Source organism: Nicotiana sylvestris, chromosome 8 (assembly GCF_000393655.2).
Source record: "Nicotiana sylvestris chromosome 8, ASM39365v2, whole genome shotgun sequence".
Lineage (NCBI taxonomy): Eukaryota > Viridiplantae > Streptophyta > Magnoliopsida > Solanales > Solanaceae > Nicotiana > Nicotiana sylvestris.
In genome coordinates this window covers 12000250-12019567 of record NC_091064.1, presented here as the reverse complement: position 1 = coordinate 12019567, position 19318 = coordinate 12000250, and the positions used below count along the sequence as shown (strand labels likewise).

Below are 19318 nucleotides of genomic sequence, written 5' to 3'. Positions count from 1 at the left end.
TAGCTGCACAAGAAGAGATTAAAGATCTGGAGCCCTCCTCGTATATTGAAGCAACTTCTTGCAAGGATGCCGCACAATGGCGGTTAGCCATGACTGAAGAGATGGAGTCTCTTCACAAGAATCAGACATGGGTCTTAGTGAAAAGACAAAAGGGGAAGAGGACAGTTGGATGCAAGTGGGTCTACCGAAAGAAAGAGGGAATTCCTGAAGTGGAAGATGCTAGGTTCAAGGCGAGATTGGTTGCAAAAGGTTTCAGCCAAAAGGAGGGAATTGACTACAATGAGATTTTCTCTCCGGTCGTGAAGCATAGCTCAATTCGCGTGCTACTAGCATTGGTTGCACAATTTGACTTGGAGCTTCAACAGCTTGATGTCAAAACTGCTTTCTTACACGGTGATCTAGAAGAGACAATCTATATGGATCAACCTGAAGGTTTCCTAGCTGAGGGAAAAGAAGATCACGTATGCCAACTAAAGAAGTCTTTGTATGGTTTGAAGCAATCCCCTAGACAGTGGTACAAGAGGTTTGATGCATTCATGACTACACATGAATTCTCAAGGAGTGCATTTGATAGCTGTGTGTATCACAAGAAGATGTCTGGTAACTCAATGATTTATTTACTGTTGTATGTTGATGATATGCTTATTGCTGCTAACAACATTACAGAGATAAATGCTTTGAAGAAACTGTTGAGTAAGGAATTTGACATGAAGGATTTAGGAGCTGCAAAGAAAATCCTTGGTATGGAGATTTCAAGAGAAGACGATGTTGTACATCTTTCTCAGAAGAGGTATATTGAAAGGGTTCTCGAGAGATTCAATATGCAAACGTGCAAGCCTGTAAGTACACCATTAGCTCCTCATTTTAAACTTTCAGAGTCACAAATGCCTCAGTCCGAGGATGAGGTGGAGCATATGTCAAAGATTCCTTATGCCAGTGCAGTTGGTAGTATTATGTATGCTATGGTATGCACACGTCCAGATATTGCTCAATCTGTAAGTGTGGTAAGTAGATACATGTCCAACCCAGGAAAGAGGCATTGGGAAGCTGTCAAGTGGATATTGAGATATCTCAAAGGAGCTTCTGGTGTTGGTCTTACCTTTCGAAAAAGTGGTACAGGTATTTCAATTCTCGGTTATGTGGATTCTGACTATGCAGGAGATCTTGACAGAAGAAGGTCCACAACTGGATACATCTTTACCCTCGTTGGCAGTGCCGTCAGTTGGAAGTCGACTTTGCAGTCGATTGTCGCTTTGTCTACGACAGAAGCAGAATACATGGCAGCAGCGGAGGCGGTAAAGGAAGCTATCTGGTTGAAAAGTTTAGTAGCGGAATTGAGTTTGGTTCAGCTGGAATCAACTCTTAGATGTGATAGTCAGAGTGCTATTCATCTAATGAAAAATCAGAGATTTCATGAGCGCACTAAACACATTGATGTCAGATTTCATTTTATTCGAGATGTTATTGATGAGGGAACTATCAAGGTCGTGAAGGTTATCACAGACGATAATGCTGCAGACATGTTGACCAAGATAGTCCCGCTCGCTAAGTTTGCACACTGCAAGGACTTGGCGGGGGTGTGCATCAACTGATGCAACTCCGAAGAGAACAGTTGCTAGGTGGAGGTGGTATGTTCAACAATGGTTTGATTCTTCTTGTTTCTTACAACGGGGTTGCCCAGTAAGCTTAGAAGTTTTGGCCAGAGTTGTTCACACGCTCGAAACGCAAACCAAGGTGGAGATTGAAAATGTTGGTTTATGTTTAGTCAACAATGGCATGCTGAAAATGTTGGTTTATGTTTAGTCAACAATGGCATGCCAATTGGAAGAGTTGGTGGAAAGAGTTGGTGTGGATGCTAGGAGGAAGCTTCCTCCTTTGATGTCACCCATGACATCAAGAGGAGGTAGTTTGATGTCACCAATGACATCAAGAGGAGGTCTTTACCTCTATAAATAGATGCACTCCTTCACTTGTAGAAATCATCCCAAAATAATACAATACATTGTAGTGAGTAGAGAGTTAAGAGAGAAATTCTCTTAAGTGTAATTGGGAAATCTCCCCTTCCTTTGTTAATATTAAAAGGGCAATTGTTCTCTGGTGGACGTAGGATTATTTTGATCTGAACCACGTTAAATCTTGTGTTCTTTCTTTTACGTTTCAGCTAACAACTTCAAACAATTTCCTTTGCGACGTGCAACCCGATCCCATAATATATTCATATTCAGTTCCATTGTGGCGTGCAATCTGATCCCATAATATAATCAAATTAAATTCTGTTGCGGCATCTCATATTTTACTACGTACCCTACGGGACCGTCAAATCACGGGTCCGTTTACCAAAAACGTTGACCGAAGTCAACATTAAAGGCAAATTTCACATAAAGGCTTTCTGGAAACGCGCCCGGACTGCGCACGCAAATCGAGGAGAAAGAAAAATGAGGTCTGGAAGACCTCTGAACCCCGAATTGGGTTCTAAAACACGATATGACCTTTTGGGTCATCACATTCTCCACCTCTAAAACAATCGTTCGTCCTCGAACGGACATAGAAAAGTACCAGAGTCGGTGAAAAAATGGGGATATCGGCTCCGCATATCGGACTCCCACGTAGTTACCTCAACAGGCTGACTTCTCCACTACACACGAACTGAAGAATAACTCTCTGATCTCAACTGTCGAACCTGCCGGTCTAGAATAGCTACCAGCTCCTCCTCGTATGTCAAGTCCTTGTCCTACTGGACAGTGCTGAAGTCTAACACGTGGGATGAATCGTCGTGATACTTCTGAAGCATGGACACATGAAACACTGGATGCACTGCTGATAAACCTGGTGGCAACGCAAGCTCGTAAGCCACCTCCCCCACTCTCCGAAGAATCTCAAAAGGCCCAATGAACCTAGGGCTTAACTTGCCCTTCTTCCCAAATCTCATCACGCCCTTCATGGGCGACACTCGAAGCAACACTCGCTCTCCGACCATGAATGGCACATCACGAACCTTACGGTCGGCATAACTCTTTTGCCTGGACTGAGCTATACGAAGTCTATCCTGAATAATCTTAACCTTATCCAAGGCGTCTTACACTAAATCTGTACCCAAAAACCAAGCCTCTCCCAGCTCAAACCATCCAACCGGCGACCGACACCGTCTACCATATAATGCCTCATAGGGAGTCATCTGGATGCTCGACTGATAACTGTTGTTGTAGGCAAACTCCGTAACGGCAAGAACTGATTCCACGAACCTCCAAAGTCAATAACACATGCTCGAAGCATATCCTCCAAAATCTGAATAGTACGCTCGGACTGTCCGTCCATCTGAGGATGAAATGTTGTGATCAACTCGACCCGTGTACCTAACTCACGCTGAACTGTCCTCCAGAAATGTGAGGTAAACTGCGTACCCCGATCGGAAATGAAGACACGGGCACACCATGAAGACGAACAATCTTCCGAATGTAAATCTCAGCTAATCGCTCCGAAGAATAGGAAACTGCCACAGGAATGAAATGCGCTGACTTGGTCAGCCTATCCACAATAACCCATACTGCATTGAACTTCCTCTGAGTCCGTGGGAGTCTTAATAACGAAATCCATAGTGATACGCTCCTACTTCCACTCAATCTTCTGAAGCAAACCACCAGGTCTCTGATGCTCGTACTTTACCTGCTGACAATTCAAACACCGAGCTACATATGCAACAATATCCTTCTTCATCCTCCTCCACCAATAATGATGCCGCAAGTCCTGATACATCTTAGCGGCGCCCGGATAAATAAAGTACCGGGAACTATTGGCCTCCTCTAAAATTAACTCACGAAGTTCATCCACATTAGGCACACAATACGACCCTGCATCCTCAAAACTCCATCATCTCCCATTGTAACCTGCTTGGCACCTCCATGCCGCACTGTGTCTCTAAGGACAAGCAAATGAGGATCATCATACTGCCGATCTATGATACGCTCAAATAATGAAGAACGAGCTAGAACACGGCTGGGCTCAAAAACATCCAACCTCACGAACTAATTGGATAAAGTCTGAACATCCAGAGCAAGCGGTCTCTCACCGACTGGAATATACGCAAGACTACCCATACTGGCTGACTTCCTACTCAAAGCATCGGCCACTACATTGGCCTTCCCAGGATGATACAAGATGGTGATATCATAGTCTTTCAATAGCTCCAACCACCTCCTCTACCTCATATTTAGCTCCTTCTGCTTGAACAACTATTGCAAACTCTTGTGATCCGTGAACACCTCACACGACACGCCATATAAATAATGCCTCCAAATCTTCAGCGCGTGAACGGCTGCTAGATCCAAATCATGAACGGGATAATTCTTGTCGTGGAACTTCAACTAACGCGAAGCATATGCAATAACCTTGTCATTCTGCATCAATACCGCACCAAGTCCGATATGAGATGCATCACAATATACTGTATATGGCCCTGAACCTGTGGGCAATACCAACACCGGCGCCGTAGTCAAACCTGTCTTGAGCTTCTGAAAGCTCGCCTCACACTCATCCGACCACCTAAACTGAGTCAACCTGGTCATCGGTGCTGCTATAGATGAAAACTCCTCCACAAACCGACGGTAATAACCCGCCAAACTCCGGATCTCTGTAGTTGATGTGGGTCTAGGCCAATCCTTGACTGCCTCAATCTTCTTAGGATCCACCTGAATACCCTTTGCTGATAGAACATGACCCAAGAATGCAACTGAACTCAACCAAAACTTACACTTCGAAAACTTAGCATACAACTGGCTGTCTATCAGAGTCTGGAGAACGACTCGAAGATGCTGCTCATGCTACTCTCGGCTGCGGGAGTAGATCAAGATATCATCAATAAAAACAATCACAAAGAAATCTAGATAAGGCTTGAACACTCGGTTCATCAAATCCATAAATGTTGCTGGGGCATTTGTCAACCCAAATGACATCACTAGAAACTCATAATGCTCGTACCGAGTGCGAAAAGCTGTCTTAGGGACATCGGATGCCCTAATACTCAACTGATAGTAGCCAGACCTCAAATCAATCTTCGAAAACACCTTGGCACCCTGAAGCTGATCAAATAAATCATCAATCCTCGGCAAGGAATACTTGTTCTTGATGGTGACTTTGTTCAAATGTCGATAGTCTATGCACATCCTCATCCACCAAGCTGGTCTGGCCAAACAATAATCCCTCCACCAATACTTGGTGGAACCTGACAGACGATACGCAGCAAAGTTGACCCCATTGGTCTCCACTATCCCCATGTTCTGTAGAACCTCATGAGAGCTGTCCAGATAGTCCCGGGGATCCTCTGAATATGTACCGCCATAGGTAGTAGTGAAAAGCTTGGTGAACCTCTCCAATCTCCACAATACATCAGAAGACATAGCTGCTCCATCACCGGTCTGTGCTACAGCACCCGGCGGAACTACCCCAACTGGCTGAGCTGCTGAAGTCTGAAACTGGGGAGCCATCTGCACCGGAGTGCCAGTAGCGGGAGTCTGTGCTCGTCCCCCAGCCTGAGAGACGGCTAGTGCTACAAGAAGTATGTCTGCCTGAGTGACACTCTTCATAAGGCCCACTAGACAGACCAGAGCATCCTGGAGTACCGGGGTAGCGATGAACCCCTCTGGAACCTGAGTTGGCCCTGCTGGAACGGTCTGGGTTGGAGCCTCATCATCAAACTCTACCTGAGGCTCCGTCGCTGGTGTTGCTGCTCTAGCTTAACCCTGCTCCTGCCTCGGCCTCTAGCACGGCCTCGGCCTCTGCCCCTCGTAGGAGCTGCCACTGGGGGCTCGAGCTGCTGATCAGCTGATGAAGCGGTACGTGTTCTCTCCATCTGCGTAAGAACAAAGTAGAAGTTCAATTAGCATTGAGAAATCAAATCGCACCTCTAGGGATAAGCACAGACGTCTCTGTACCGATCCCTCAGACTCTACCTGGGGATAACCTAGGTCTCACAATTCACGAATAAGCTAGGTAGAGTCTGAGGGATCAGTACAGAGATGTATGTGTTTATCCCCAGAGGCTACAGAGTTTAGGAACAACTTCACTTCTATTCTTCTTTGTCGTGCAATTTGATTTCTCAATGCTAATTGAACTTCTACTTTGTCCTTACGCAGATGGCGAGAACACGTACCGCTTCATTAGCTAATCCGCAGCTCGAGCCCCCAGTGGCAGCTCCTACGAGGGGCAGAGGACGAGGTCGAGGTCGAGGCCGTGCTAGAGGCCGAGGCAGGGGCAGGGTTAAGCCCAGAGCAGCAGCACCAGCGGCGGAGCCTCAGGTAGAGTTTGATGATGAGGCTCCAGCCCAGACCGTTCCAGCAGGACCAGCTCAGGCTCTAGAGGGATTCATAGCTACCCCGGTACTTCAGGATGCTCTGGTCCGTCTAGTTGGCCTTATGGAGAGTGTCACTCAGGCAGGCATACTTCCTGTAGCACCAGCCATCTCTCAGGCTGGGGTAGGAGCACAGAATCCCGCTACTCGCACTCCGGAGCAGATGGCTGCCCAGTTTCAGACTCCAGCAGCTCAGCTAGTTGGGGTAGTTCCGTTGGGTGTTGTAGCACAGACCGGTGATAGAACAGCTATGTCTTCTGATGTATTGTGGAGATTGGACAGTTTCGCCAAGCTTTTCACTACTACCTATGGCGGTACATCTTCAGAGGATCCCCAGGACTATCTGGACAGCTCTCATGAGGTTCTACAGAACATGGGGATAGTGGAGACCAATGGGGTCGACTTTGCTGCGTATCGTCTGTCAGGTTCCGCCAAGTATTGGTGGAGGGATTATTGTTTGGCCAGACCAGCTTGGTCGATGAGGATGTGCATAGATTATCGGCAGTTGAACAAAGTCACCATCAAGAACAAGTGTCCATTGCCGAGGATTGATGATTTATTTGATCAGCTTCAGGGTGCCAAGGTGTTTTCAAAGATTGATTTAAGGTTTGGCTACCATCAGTTAAGGATTAGGGCATCTGATGTCCCTAAGACAGCTTTTCGCACTCGGTACGGGCATTATGAGTTTCTAGTGATGTCATTTGGGTTGATAAATGCCCCAGCAACATTTATGGATTTGATGAACTGAGTGTTCAAGCCCTATATGGATTCCTTTGTGATTGTTTTCATTGATGATATCTTGATCTACTCCCGCAGGCGAGAGAAGCATGAGCAGCATCTTCAAGTCGTTCTCAGACTCTGAGAGACAACCAGTTATATGCTAAGTTTTCGAAATGTGGGTTTTGGTTGAGTTAAGTTGCATTCTTGGGTCACGTTGCATCAGCAGAGGGTATTTAGGTGGATCCTAAGAAGATTGAGGCAGTCAAGGACTGGCCTAGACCCACATCAGCTACAGAAATCCGGAGTTTCTTGGGTTTGGTAGGTTATTACCGTCGGTTTGTGGAGGGTTTTCATCTATAGCAGCCCCGATGACCAAGTTGACCCAGTTCAGGTGGTCGGACAAGTGTGAGGCGAGCTTTCAGAAGCTCAAGACAGCTTTGACTACGGCGCTGGTGTTGGTATTGCCCACAGGTTCAGGGCCATATACAGTATATTGTGATGCATAGCATATGCTTCGCGTCAGTTGAAGATCCACGAGAAGAATTATCCAGTTCATGATTTGGAGCTAGCAGCTGTTGTTCACGCGCTGAAGGTTTGGAGGCATTATTTATATGGCGTGTCGAGTGAGGTGTTCACGGATCACAAGAGTTTGCAATATTTGTTCAAGCAAAAGGAGCTAAATTTGAGGCAGAGGAGGTGGTTGGAGCTATTGAAAGACTATGATATCACCATCTTGTATCATCCCGGGAAGGTCAATGTAGTGGTCGATGCTTTGAGTAGGAAGTCAGCCAGTATGGGCAGTCTTGCGTATATTCCAATTGGTGAGAGACCGCTTGCTCTGGATGTTCAGGCTTTAGCCAATCAGTTCGTGAAGTTGGATGTTTCTGAGCCCAGCCGTGTTCTAGCTTGCACAGTCGCTCGTTCTTCATTATTTGAGCGTATCATAGATCGGCAGTATGATGATCCTCATTTGCTTGTCCTTAGAGACACAGTGCGGCACGGAGGTGCCAAGCAGGTTACAGTGGGAGATAATGGAGTTTTGAGGATGCAAGGTCGTATTTGTGTGCCTAATGTGGATGGACTTCGTGAGTTGATTCTAAAGGAGGCCTATAGTTCCCATACTCTATTCATCCGGGCGCCGCTAAGATGTATCAGGACTTGCGGCAGCATTATTGGTGGAGGAGGATGAACAAGGATATTGTTGCATATGTAGCTCGGTGTTTGAATTGTCAGCAGGTAAAGTACGAGCATCAAAGACATGGTGGTTTGCTTCAGAAGATTGAGATTCCTGAGTGAAAGTGGGAGCGTATCACTACGGATTTCGTTGTTGGACTCCCACAGACTCAGAGGAAGTTCGATGCAGTATGGATTATTGTGGATAAGCTGACCAAGTCAGCATTCCTGTGGCAGTTTCCTATTCTTCAGAGTGATTAGTTGAGATTTACATCCGGAAGATTGTTCGTCTTCATGGTGTGCCCGTGTCTATCATTTCCGATCGGGGTACGCAGTTTACCTTGCATTTTTAGAGGGCAGTTCAGCGTGAGTTAGGTACGCGGGTCGAGTTGAGCACAACATTTCATCCTCAAATGGACGGACAGTCCGAGCGTACTATTCAGATTTTGGAGGATATGCTCCGAGCATGTGTTATTGACTTTGGAGGTTCGTGGGATCAGTTCTTGCCGTTAGCGGAGTTTGCCTACAACAACAATTATCAATCGAGCATCCAGATAACTCCCTATGAGGCATTATATGGTAGACGGTGTCGGTCGCCGGTTGGATGGTTTGAGCCGGGAGAGGCTCGGTTGTTTGGTACAGATTTAGTGTAGGATGCATTGGATAAGGTTAAGATTATTCAGGATAGACTTCGTATAGCTCAGTCCAGGCAAAAGAGTTATCCCGACCGTAAGGTTCGTGATGTGGCATTCATGGTTGGAGAGCGAGTATTGCTTCGGGTGTCGCCCATGAAGGGCGAGATGAGATTTGAGAAGAAGGGCAAGTTAAGCCCTAGGTTCATTGGGCCTTTTGAGATTCTTCGGAGAGTGGGGAATGTGACTTACGAGCTTGCGTTGCCACCAGGTTTATCAGCAGTGCATCCAGTGTTTCATGTGTCCATGCTTCGGAAGTATCACGACGATCCATCCCACGTGTTAGACTTCAGCACTATCCCGTTGGACAAGGACTTGACCTACGAGGAGGAGCCGGTAGCTATAATAGACCGGCAGGTTCGACAGTTGAGATCGAAGAGTTATCCTTGGGTTCGTGTGCAGTGGAGAGGTCAGCTTGTTGGGGCAGCTACGAGGGAGTCCGAGTCTGATATGCGGAGCCGATATCCCCATCTTTTCATCGACTCGGGTACTTTTCTATGCCCATTCGATGACGAACGATTGTTTTAGAGGTGGAGAATGTAATGACCCAAACGGTCATCTCGTGTTTTAGAACCCAATTCGGGGTTCCGAGGTCTTCTAGACCTCATTTTTCTTTCTCCTCAAATTTGCCTTTAAAATTGATTAAAGTTGGCTTTGGTCAACGTTTTTGGTAATCAGACCCAGACCCGTGATTTGACAGTCCCGTAGGGTTCGTAGTAAAATATGAGACTTGGGCGTATGCCCGAAATTGAATTCCGATGTCCCTAGCCCGAGAAATGAATTTTTGAAGAAAATTGTTTGGTGGAAAATATAAGGATTTTTGGAAATGGAATAGTGTGTAATCTCGTTGGTATAGGGTCCGTATTTTGGTTCTGGAGCCCGGTACAGGTTTGATATAGTATTTAAGTCGTATCTGTGAAATTTGGTGAAAAACGGAAGAGATTTGATATAATTCGGACCCTTGGTTGAGAAAATAGAAATTTTGAACTATCTTGAGAATTTCATGAGTTTTGGTGTTAAATTCGTTGTTTAAGATGTTATTTTGGCGATTTGATCACACGAGCAAGTATGTATGGTGTTTTTAGACTTGTGTGCATGTTTGGTTTGGAGCCTTGAGGGCTCGGGTGAGTTTTGGATAGGCTACGGAGTGATTTTGAACTTAGGGAAATTGTTGGTATGCTTCAGCAGAGTTGGAGGCCTCTGACCTCGCAATTGCGAGATCAGGCTTAGCATTTGCGAGCTTCACAGGCTTGGCAATTGCGAGGCTTCCATCGCAAATGCGAAGGAAGCTGGGCCTGGGCATGTTCGCAATTGCGAACTTTTATTCGCATTTGCAAAGGAAACAGGGCAGGGCAACTTCGCATTTGCGACCAAAAGGTCGCATTTGCGATAGCAGCAGGAATGTGGATGGTTCGCAATTGCAATGCCTTTCTCGCATTTGCGAGCTTCGCAACCAGTCGCAATTGCGACATCTGCAGCAGTTAAGTTGGGACTTGGACGGGATTTTGAACTCATTTCTCAAATTTTCAAATCCTAAGCTCCCATAGGCGATTTTCCAAAGGAGAGTTTTCCTCAAATCATAGGTAAACGATTTATAACTCATTTTCTTCAATCTATTTCATCTTTTTACATGATTTCATCTCAAAATCTAAGGTTTTTCATGGGAAATTGGGTGTTCTTGGGTAGAATTTAGGAATTTTGAAATTTGGGAATTTGGATTGTTCTTCAAAACCAATTGCATATTTGGGTTCGTGGGTAAATGGATAGTCCGATTTTGGTTCGAACTTGAGTTTTGACCAAGCGGGTCCGGGGTCAGTTTTTGACTTTTTGGGGAAAACATTGAGAAATCTATATTCATGCATTAGAATTGGTTTATTTAGCGGTTAATTGATGTTAATTAGTTAATTATGCATAGATTCGGGCGGTTTGGAAGTGGAAATCAAAGGAAAAGTGGTAATTGAGGCTTGATTTTTGGCCGTGGAATCGAGGTAAGTGTTTGGTCTAACCTTAGCTTGAGGGAATAGGTGTTGTGTCTTATTTGGTACGTGTTATTGTTGAGTAAGACGTATAGGTGTGGGGACGAGTATCTATACGTTGGTGTCGAGCATGCAAGTGAGTCTTATACTGTGACTATTGTGACTCTTATTATGTATGTTCATGTTTAAATTGATGATTATCCATGTTGGACAAGTCGTATGATATTTTCTTGGTATTTGATCATTGTTGAGTATTGACTCAAGTTGAGACTTATTTTGTGAAGTTGACTGTTGAAACGAGATTGGATATAGCCGATTTCCTTGTCGGGATGTAATTGTTTCTATTGTTTGGGTGAGGAAGAGTGTAAAGCACGAAGGGTGATGTCGTGCACGATATTGTGAGAAAGTGTTAATGCACGAAGGGTGATGTCATGCCATATTCAGTGAGTGTTAATGCACGAAAGGTGATGTCATGCCATATTTTTGTGAGTGTTAATGCACGAAGAGTGATGTCGTGCCATGCTTATGAGAGAGTAAATGCACGAAGGGTGATGCCATGTCGTTTCTGTTGATTTCTATGGTGAGGACGAGAGTAAAAGCACGAAGGGTGATGTCGTGCACTTGATACTGTGCTATCATTTTTGTTGGTTCAAAGTTGATATTTACCTTGCTTTTCTACTTTATTACTGTCAGAATTTGATATTCCCCTCAGCATGTTTCCCTTTCCCGTCTTTATCTGTTCAATTTTGTTATTATTGTTTTCTCGTATATGATTTAACTACAGGTTTATATGGTTGTCGTGTCCTAGCCTCGTCACTACTTCGCCGAGATTAGGCTCGACACTTACTAGTACATGGGGACGGTTGTACTGATACTGCACTCTGCACTTCCTGTGCAGATTTCGGTGACGAACCTCGTGAGTAGAGTTTGGGTGGCTGAATTCAGTCCACAGGAGACCCGAGGTAGATCTGCTGGCGTTCGCAGACCCTGGAGTCCCCTTCCATATGTTTTAGATTTCCCGTCTCTTTTCATTTTGAGAACAGTTGTATTTCTTTTAAATCAATGTTTGTAGAATTCCGTAGATGTTCGTGAAATTGTGACACTAGATCATTGGGTAACCTTGTTTTAGAACTTTGAGCTGTTATAAAACTCCCGCACTTTATATTTGCTTAGCTTTATTTACTAATTAATACTGTTTGGGTTAATAATAAATGAGTTAGAATGTATCTGTTGGCTTCCCTAGCTTTCACGAGTAGGCGCCATCACGATCCCAATGGTGGGAAATCCGAGTCGTGACATGTATTTACTTAACTACATGCCTATTTATTCTGAAACTGTTGTATTGTTTCTATTTTTATACTAGAGGGTAATGAGGGAGGTTAAAAAGCATGCACACTAAGAAAGGCGCTTGATCGCGAGAGATGTTGCTCTTAGAGTTTGGAGAGAAAGAACAATTTGTTGCTGTGGAAGATGGTGTAAGAAAAGTCAAGGTAGGCTTATTTATAGAGAAATTTTTTTCAGGAAATGATATTGTTTATTAAGAATACTCATCCTTAGTATAGCTGGAAAAATTGTTTGAGATTGTTGACAAGTCGAAAGGAAATATGTTGTTGAAGAAGATTCTGAATTTATGAACTATCGAGAATATGATGGAATGAATGAGTTCTTCAAGCCTCAGTCTGATGCAAATGTTGTTGATGATGGACTGCATAAAGTCCCGGATGAAAATACTGGAAGTGAGCAAGTGCAAGGTCAAGAGCAAGTTCAAGGGAAAGGTTTTAGTGTTGATAGATTGAGCAAAGATGCTGGATATGATAAAAAGTTATTAACTCAGAATGTTGGAATCGAGAAAGATGCAGATGGTGAAGCTAATGGTACGGAAGAACATGCATCGAATGCAGATGTATGTACTCGTATTGCAACGAGCAATTTATTTATGGAAGCATTTGTTGTTTGTCAAGAAATTTTAGGTGGAGATACACAGAAAGTTGTCACTACATGTATAAATGTGTTCTATCTTATTATATATCATTACCTGTAAGTTTTGAGTCATTGATTTCTTCTCTATCAATATGCAATGGAAGTCGAAAATAGTGGCGCTTCAATTGATAAGAGTCAAAAACTCCTCAATGATGATGCACTACTTGAAGCTGGAGTCGAAAAAATCCTTCTGCAAAATACTCCAAAGCTCCCCAACGATGCTGCACCAATGAATGAAGCTGAAACTGTTGAGATAGAGAAAGGTATGCAATCAGGTGATAGCACAGAGGAAGGCCAACATCACGGTATTCTACCCATCACGAACTTATTACATTTGATCCAGATTTTTATTTTCAGCTTGAAATTTTACATACTTCTTTTCTTTTTTGCATTTTTTTCATGATTATTCAGAAAGACTTCATGCAGCCGAAAAAGAAATTCGTGAGCTCATTCGGCTATATGAGAAAGGAGAAATACATCTTTTTACACATGTTGGCTCATAGACATATGTGAAGTTGCTTTATAGTATTTTCAAATTTTAGTCAGTATTATTCAATATTTTTTCCTTTTTTTACAATGAAGATGCAGTGATATCTGAAGGGAATGCAAGCAGATCTATTGGTATGCAAATGCCCATTTGCATCACAACACTTAGACCAGGTAGTTGTTTCCTGCAATGCGATCACAAGGTGTTATTGACGAATGTGTGTTTGTAATAGTTGTATTTATGTATATATTTTCCTTATTTTTCATATCTCATCTCATGGACCACAACTTCTACCAAATCCTAAAAGAAGGAAGCCATCCAGTTCTCCTAAAGTTTTGCTTGACAACAATGATATCCCCAACTTCAATCCATCTTCATTTTCGTTTGGTAGTATACAAGATACTATTTCAGAAGGCAATTCTGATGTTGTTGTTGTTGGTGAAGTGAGACAAGAAGATTATAAACAGCAGGGACTTGGAGAAGGATCTATTCCAATGGCTGTGGATTTTGCAGCTCATGTAACCATGACAGTTAGTTGAGACTGGGCAACAGGAGCAGCAAGCAAAAGGAAACTCAACTAAAGTAGGGAAAAGGAATCGCATGGCTAGTATTTAGTTGAAATCTCCTTATGTGATTCTTAAATAAAGGGTAAGTGGACAAGATTGGAAAGTAGAAAAGATTACTCATTTAGGCTGAAGTTTCTTATCAATCTATATCAGCCTGAAACAACTTCACGCTATATAAGCATGAAGTTTAGCTTATGTAGGTTTGAAGCATCATACTTTTTAGGCTGAAGTTTTCTAGAAAACACCACCAGTTATTTTTTAAATTTCCATAGTCTGAAGTTATCTTTATATATACCTGAAGTTCGCTTTCTATATCTTTAAAACTTCAGACTTTTTAGGTTTAAGTTTCCTGGAAACACTTCTTTCAAGATTCCGACAATTTTAATATATTAAATGTGAAGTTTTCAAAAGTTTTTGAAGATCTCTAAGTGAAGACAATTAAATATGATTTGTAAATGAGTGTAAGTAGCATAAATATTAAAACTTTCTATAGGCGTGAATTGAAATCAGATTTTGTTTTTGAAGTTCAACAGTTAAAAAGCAGTACAAATTATGAAAATAATTGCAGAAACATGTATCATGAAGCTCAATTAGTTGTAGAAACTAATGGGAAATCTAAAGTACTTAATGAAAGCTCGATGAATTGCAGAAACATGTGTAGGAAAGGTACTCACAATGTAGCTGTAATTTCGAATTCGAAGTTTCTGATGAATCTAGTTCAAGTTTCTGGTTTTGTGATGAAGTTGTTGCAATGAAAAACTTGAGAACTTTGACGAGGGATGGAGGAGATTTTTGACGAGTGAGGTAGCAGATCACGCGATCAATGCCTTATTCAGGTTTTATATCGTTGGTCAGGGGTATTATTGTAATATTATTACTTATTTTTTAGCAACTGGCTACCAGTTCAATAATTTGTAAAAATAGGGTACAGGTTAAAAGGTGTTACAAATATAGGGTATGGCTGCAAATCCCCGATATTACCTCTTTTACGATAATATAAGATAAGTTGCCTGAGGGTGCCATATTTAGTAGATTGCAAGAACTGTTGAATCAACAATCGAAAGCATAAGTGTAAGCACAAAGCATATGAGAAGAATCAATGACGGATAGTAACTAATATGAGTGATAATCCCGTCCAACAATTTTATGTGTCTCGGAGTTATCTTAAAAATAAGTTGACACTTCCAAATAATCTTCTACAATAAAGGTTTTAAAAGCAACAAAAGGGGTCAGCATCTTTAAGCATATCTCAGACTTCATCAGAACCGGGGAAAAGGTCGGACGTCAGAGTTTGTGAATTGAGTGTCACTATCACACCACCCTATATCGTACTTCCAGTTTCAACAAAAAGAAGATAGAGCTAACGCAAGCAAGATGATTTGTCAGATTCTCTTACTGAAAAAAAAATCAATTAACTTTACCTCTTTATTTGCTTGTTAGAACTCCATAAAGTGGCTGATATGCATACCTTTGTCAAATGGCAGGTTCATTGCTTATTTGATCACATCATTGATTTTGCCTTACATTAACCAAACAGGAACGTAATAACCATCATTGCGTTACCAACACGCTCCCTGCATGTGTCAAAACTAGTTAAGAGAACCTCAGAAAACAAACTTTGTTTTAATATTGGAGCTAAGTTCTATTTTGAGATTACTCATCTAAAAGAAAGTTTTATTGAAAGACTATTAATTGGTTTAAATACTGTGCTAGTGTTATAAGGAATCAAAAAGCAAAATGCATCTAAAGGGTCCAAGAAGGAAAACACAGAGCAGATACAAGCACTCCTTTTCCACTTTGTTTGTCACATTTCGATTGGGTAAAAAAGAGCAGAGTATATAATTGACTTGAAGTGTTTCATAGTTCATAGGCAGACTGGGTAGAAACTCTTCTACCAAAAAGAGACCGACCAAAGATGACCGAGGAAAGTATTCGGTTTTATTTTATATTTTGATAGTTGAGCAAAGTATATACTTTTTTTGGCAAAAGAGTAATTTCAAAAAAAAACATAGTTTTAAAGAACATAACTCATAGCTTTAAGGATTATAAAACTGCAGCTCTTTTAATTAGTTAAAGACATAATCTGAGAAAAGCACCAAATCAGCCCAAACTGTACACTGTTAGGCACACACAAAAACCCCCAGAACATGCAAAATAACAAGACTCAGATCACCACCAATCTCCACCCAATCAAGTACAGAAGTATACCTAGGATTACTTTTCTACAAATTTGAAGCTTTATAAAAATAGATGTGGATCCCAAATAGAATTTAAGTCTATTTCAGTTAAAAGGTAATGAGTAGTAAGAGAAAGTTATTTGCCACGTAGGAATCGATATCAGCTAGGCATGTTTGAAGAACTAAAAATAATTAAGAAAATATCAAGAGGGACTAACAAAGTGTAAATTTCACGACTAACACAAAAGGCCGACAAAAATAAATGAAAGGTTGAAGGAAAAGTGGCAATGCATGTATATTAACTTTCTACATAAATTCTGTAAACTCACTTTCTAATTTTGTAATCAACCATGACAGTAGCATAATACCATTCTTGAATGTCCCAATAGTAACCCCCTGATATACAGCTTTACCCTCAGGCCTCAGCTTTCCACCAGTACTCGGAACTTTACTCTCCTTTTAATACTACCCTGCCTGTCGTATCCAATGCCAATCTTACTATGCATCAACTTCACCGCCATATCAGCATTCCCTGTCTTTCTCAAGGCATTAATCAAGATAGTACGAACTTTTCCAGGAATTTCTCGACCTCTATCCACAATCCCATCAGCTAATTTGCAAGCCTGTTTTATACGACCTGCCTTGCACAGAACATTAATCATATCTTCAAAAGCTGTCTCAAGGATAACGCCCATTGGTGCCAGCTCATCCAATATCTTACACGCTCTTGCCACCTTCCCAGAAAGACAAAGCCCAGTTGAAAGCGCTCGAAAAGAAGCGGCATTTGGAGTTATACCCTTATCAATCATCATATGCCACAATTTCAATGCCTCTTCATTTTGATGCTCTTTAAACAAGCCACTGATCAATATTGTATATGTATAAACTGTTTGATCACAACCTTCATCTTCCATTCTCTTAAAAAGCACCAAAGATTCATCGATTTTCCCATTTTTGGCCAAGGCATCAATAAGCGCATTATAACAATAAGAGTCACGCGTACATCCCTTCTCGGCCATCTCCTCAAAGAGTTCTCTGGCCTCATCAACTCTCCCTGCCTTTCCTAGACCATCAATAAGACTTGAATAAAACATGGCGTTGATAGCTACATTGTTATTTTGACAGTACTCGAGCCACTGCATTGCCTCGTCCAACCTCCCACTCTTGCATAAACCATTTACAATAACCCCAAATGTTACCTCATCTGGTTCAAATCCTTTATTCTTCATTCTGTCGAAAAGCCTCATCGCCTCATCCAAGTTTCCAAGTTTCATGTATGAATCAATCAAAGAAGTATAAATCGACAGATTAGGTTTAAAACCCTTCTTGACCATATTCTCGAAAACAGTGAACCCTTCCAAAACCTTCCCAATTTTACAAAGCCCTCCAATCACTAACGTATAAGCATGTGGCGGAATATCCAAGTCCTTTTCCTCCATTTCGTGATAAAGTCCCAAAGAAGCATCAAAATCTTCCTCCCCATAACACGCTTGCATCAGAGTCATGTACGTAATCTTGTCAGCTTCCACTTTCCTAACCTCCATATCTCTAAATTTCTCCATTGCCTTTTGAAGCTTCCCTGACCTACAATACCCTTTAATCATAGTATTATACGTAACAATATCCGGGTTAACTTTCCCGCTTTCCATAACCTCAAAAACGCGTTCAGCCGATTCAATAAACATGGAATTCACCAATCCATTCATCAAAAAGTTATAGGTATACAAACTAGGCTCAATACCACTTTCTTTCATTCGACGCCACACAAATAACAATTCTTCAACCATCCCAAGTTCTCCGAAACTCCTAATCAATGAATTAACCGACCCCACATTCATCAACAAACCACTACCTTTAAGCTTAAATTCACTAAACACATGCTTAATTCTATCCAATTCGCGTGAAGCAGATAAAATCTGAATTAAAAACACATAGCATTCAACATTATGAGCATACCCTTTTTGCTTACCAGCCCAATAAAAGAAACGAAACGCGATATCAGGCTTACCAGCAAGGTCAGCTGACTTCAACACATATGCAACAAAACTGGGAGACAATTTGATCAAAAATTTGCAACAATAAGCATCTAAATTCTGCTCCATTGAGTGTGAATTGTCTAAAAGATTCAAAATTTGTGGGACCCATGGTGATATTTTGAGATCTTTAGGGTCTGTAACTAAATCAGAAAGATCAACGAATGGATTTACCCATTCTGGAGGTGGGATGTTAAGAGTAGAAAATACCCTTTTGGGTTTTGAAGTGAAATTTAAGTAAAGATTGGATCTTTTTGATTTGGGTACCTGGGAAAGTGGAAAATTTGAATAAAATGGGTCTGAATAACATCGACTTATTTGGAACTGAGACGAATTTGATTGAGGGATTGGTAGTTTGAAGAAGAAAAAATGGTTTGTGCCATTGGGTGGGGTATTGTTGTTGGATTTGGAAGCAGAAATGGAACAAAGGGGTTTTTTCAGAGTTTTTCTCATCTGGGGTTTTAGTGGTGCAGCTTTTAACAATTTTCGAGGAGGTTCAGTTCAAATGTGTCTTTAGGTTTTTGGCTCTTTTAATGATGCAAAACTTCTGTTTAAAAACTTAAATTTTGACATGGTTAACTGTTTAAGTTATAATAAAAATCTTGCACAACTCTAATAGCAAAATGGTTCTATGGTCTAGCGGTTAGGACATTGGACTCTGAATCCAGTAACCCGAGTTCAATTCTCGGTAGAACCTCTTTTGTATTTTCTTTTTTTTTTCCTTCAGAATATTCTATTTGCACTTTGGAAATAAATGTACATAAATATTTCCTCTATCTCACTCTATGTGATACAGTTGTTATTGGAAGAGTTATTTTTTAATATATTGAATTGTTAATTATTATGACTTATAATACTTTTATGTAGTTTTAAAATCGCAAATTTTGTTTTAAAAAATTAAAAAGTATATGTTCAAATTCATACTAAAAACAAGAAAGATTAATATCTCGTATTCAGAATCGTAGAGTCATATAAAATGGGACGAACGAAATATTACTTGTTTTTAAAATGTTATCCTCGCTTTTTATCTCACTCTATGTTATACGGTTATCATTCGAATAGTTAATGAGCTTTTCTAGTGTGATTTTTTCGTATGCTTTTTTAATATACTAAGTTATTAATTACTATGACTTATAATATTTTTATGTAATTTTTGAATCGTAAATTCATA

The 19318-nt window shown here is 41.4% G+C and overlaps 1 protein-coding gene and 1 non-coding gene across 7 annotated transcripts in view; one reads left to right on the top strand and one right to left on the bottom strand.

Moving 5' to 3' along the window:
- LOC104218952 (pentatricopeptide repeat-containing protein At1g03560, mitochondrial) overlaps positions 1-18651 on the bottom strand; it is a 29995-nt gene extending 11344 nt beyond the window's left edge. For 2 of the 6 annotated variants that reach the window (XM_070153104.1, XM_070153108.1), the window contains exons 1-3: positions 16444-18651; positions 15406-15511; positions 12940-13129 (exon numbers count right to left, since the gene is read on the bottom strand). In XM_070153104.1, coding sequence (XP_070009205.1) covers positions 16537-18600 — 2064 coding nt within the window. In that variant the 5' untranslated portion in view covers positions 18601-18651 and the 3' untranslated portion in view covers positions 12940-13129; positions 15406-15511; positions 16444-16536. Of the gene's footprint in view, positions 1-12939; positions 13130-15358; positions 15512-16443 lie in introns of all 6 variants that reach the window. The other 4 variants (XM_070153105.1, XM_070153107.1, XM_070153106.1 and 1 more) reach the window with 4 other exon arrangements.
- A 121-nt stretch (positions 18652-18772) lies between these two features.
- Positions 18773-18844, top strand: TRNAQ-CUG (transfer RNA glutamine (anticodon CUG)). Its single transcript has one exon. It is a non-coding gene; the product is annotated as a tRNA-Gln (tRNA).
- The last annotated feature ends 474 nt before the right edge of the window (positions 18845-19318 follow it).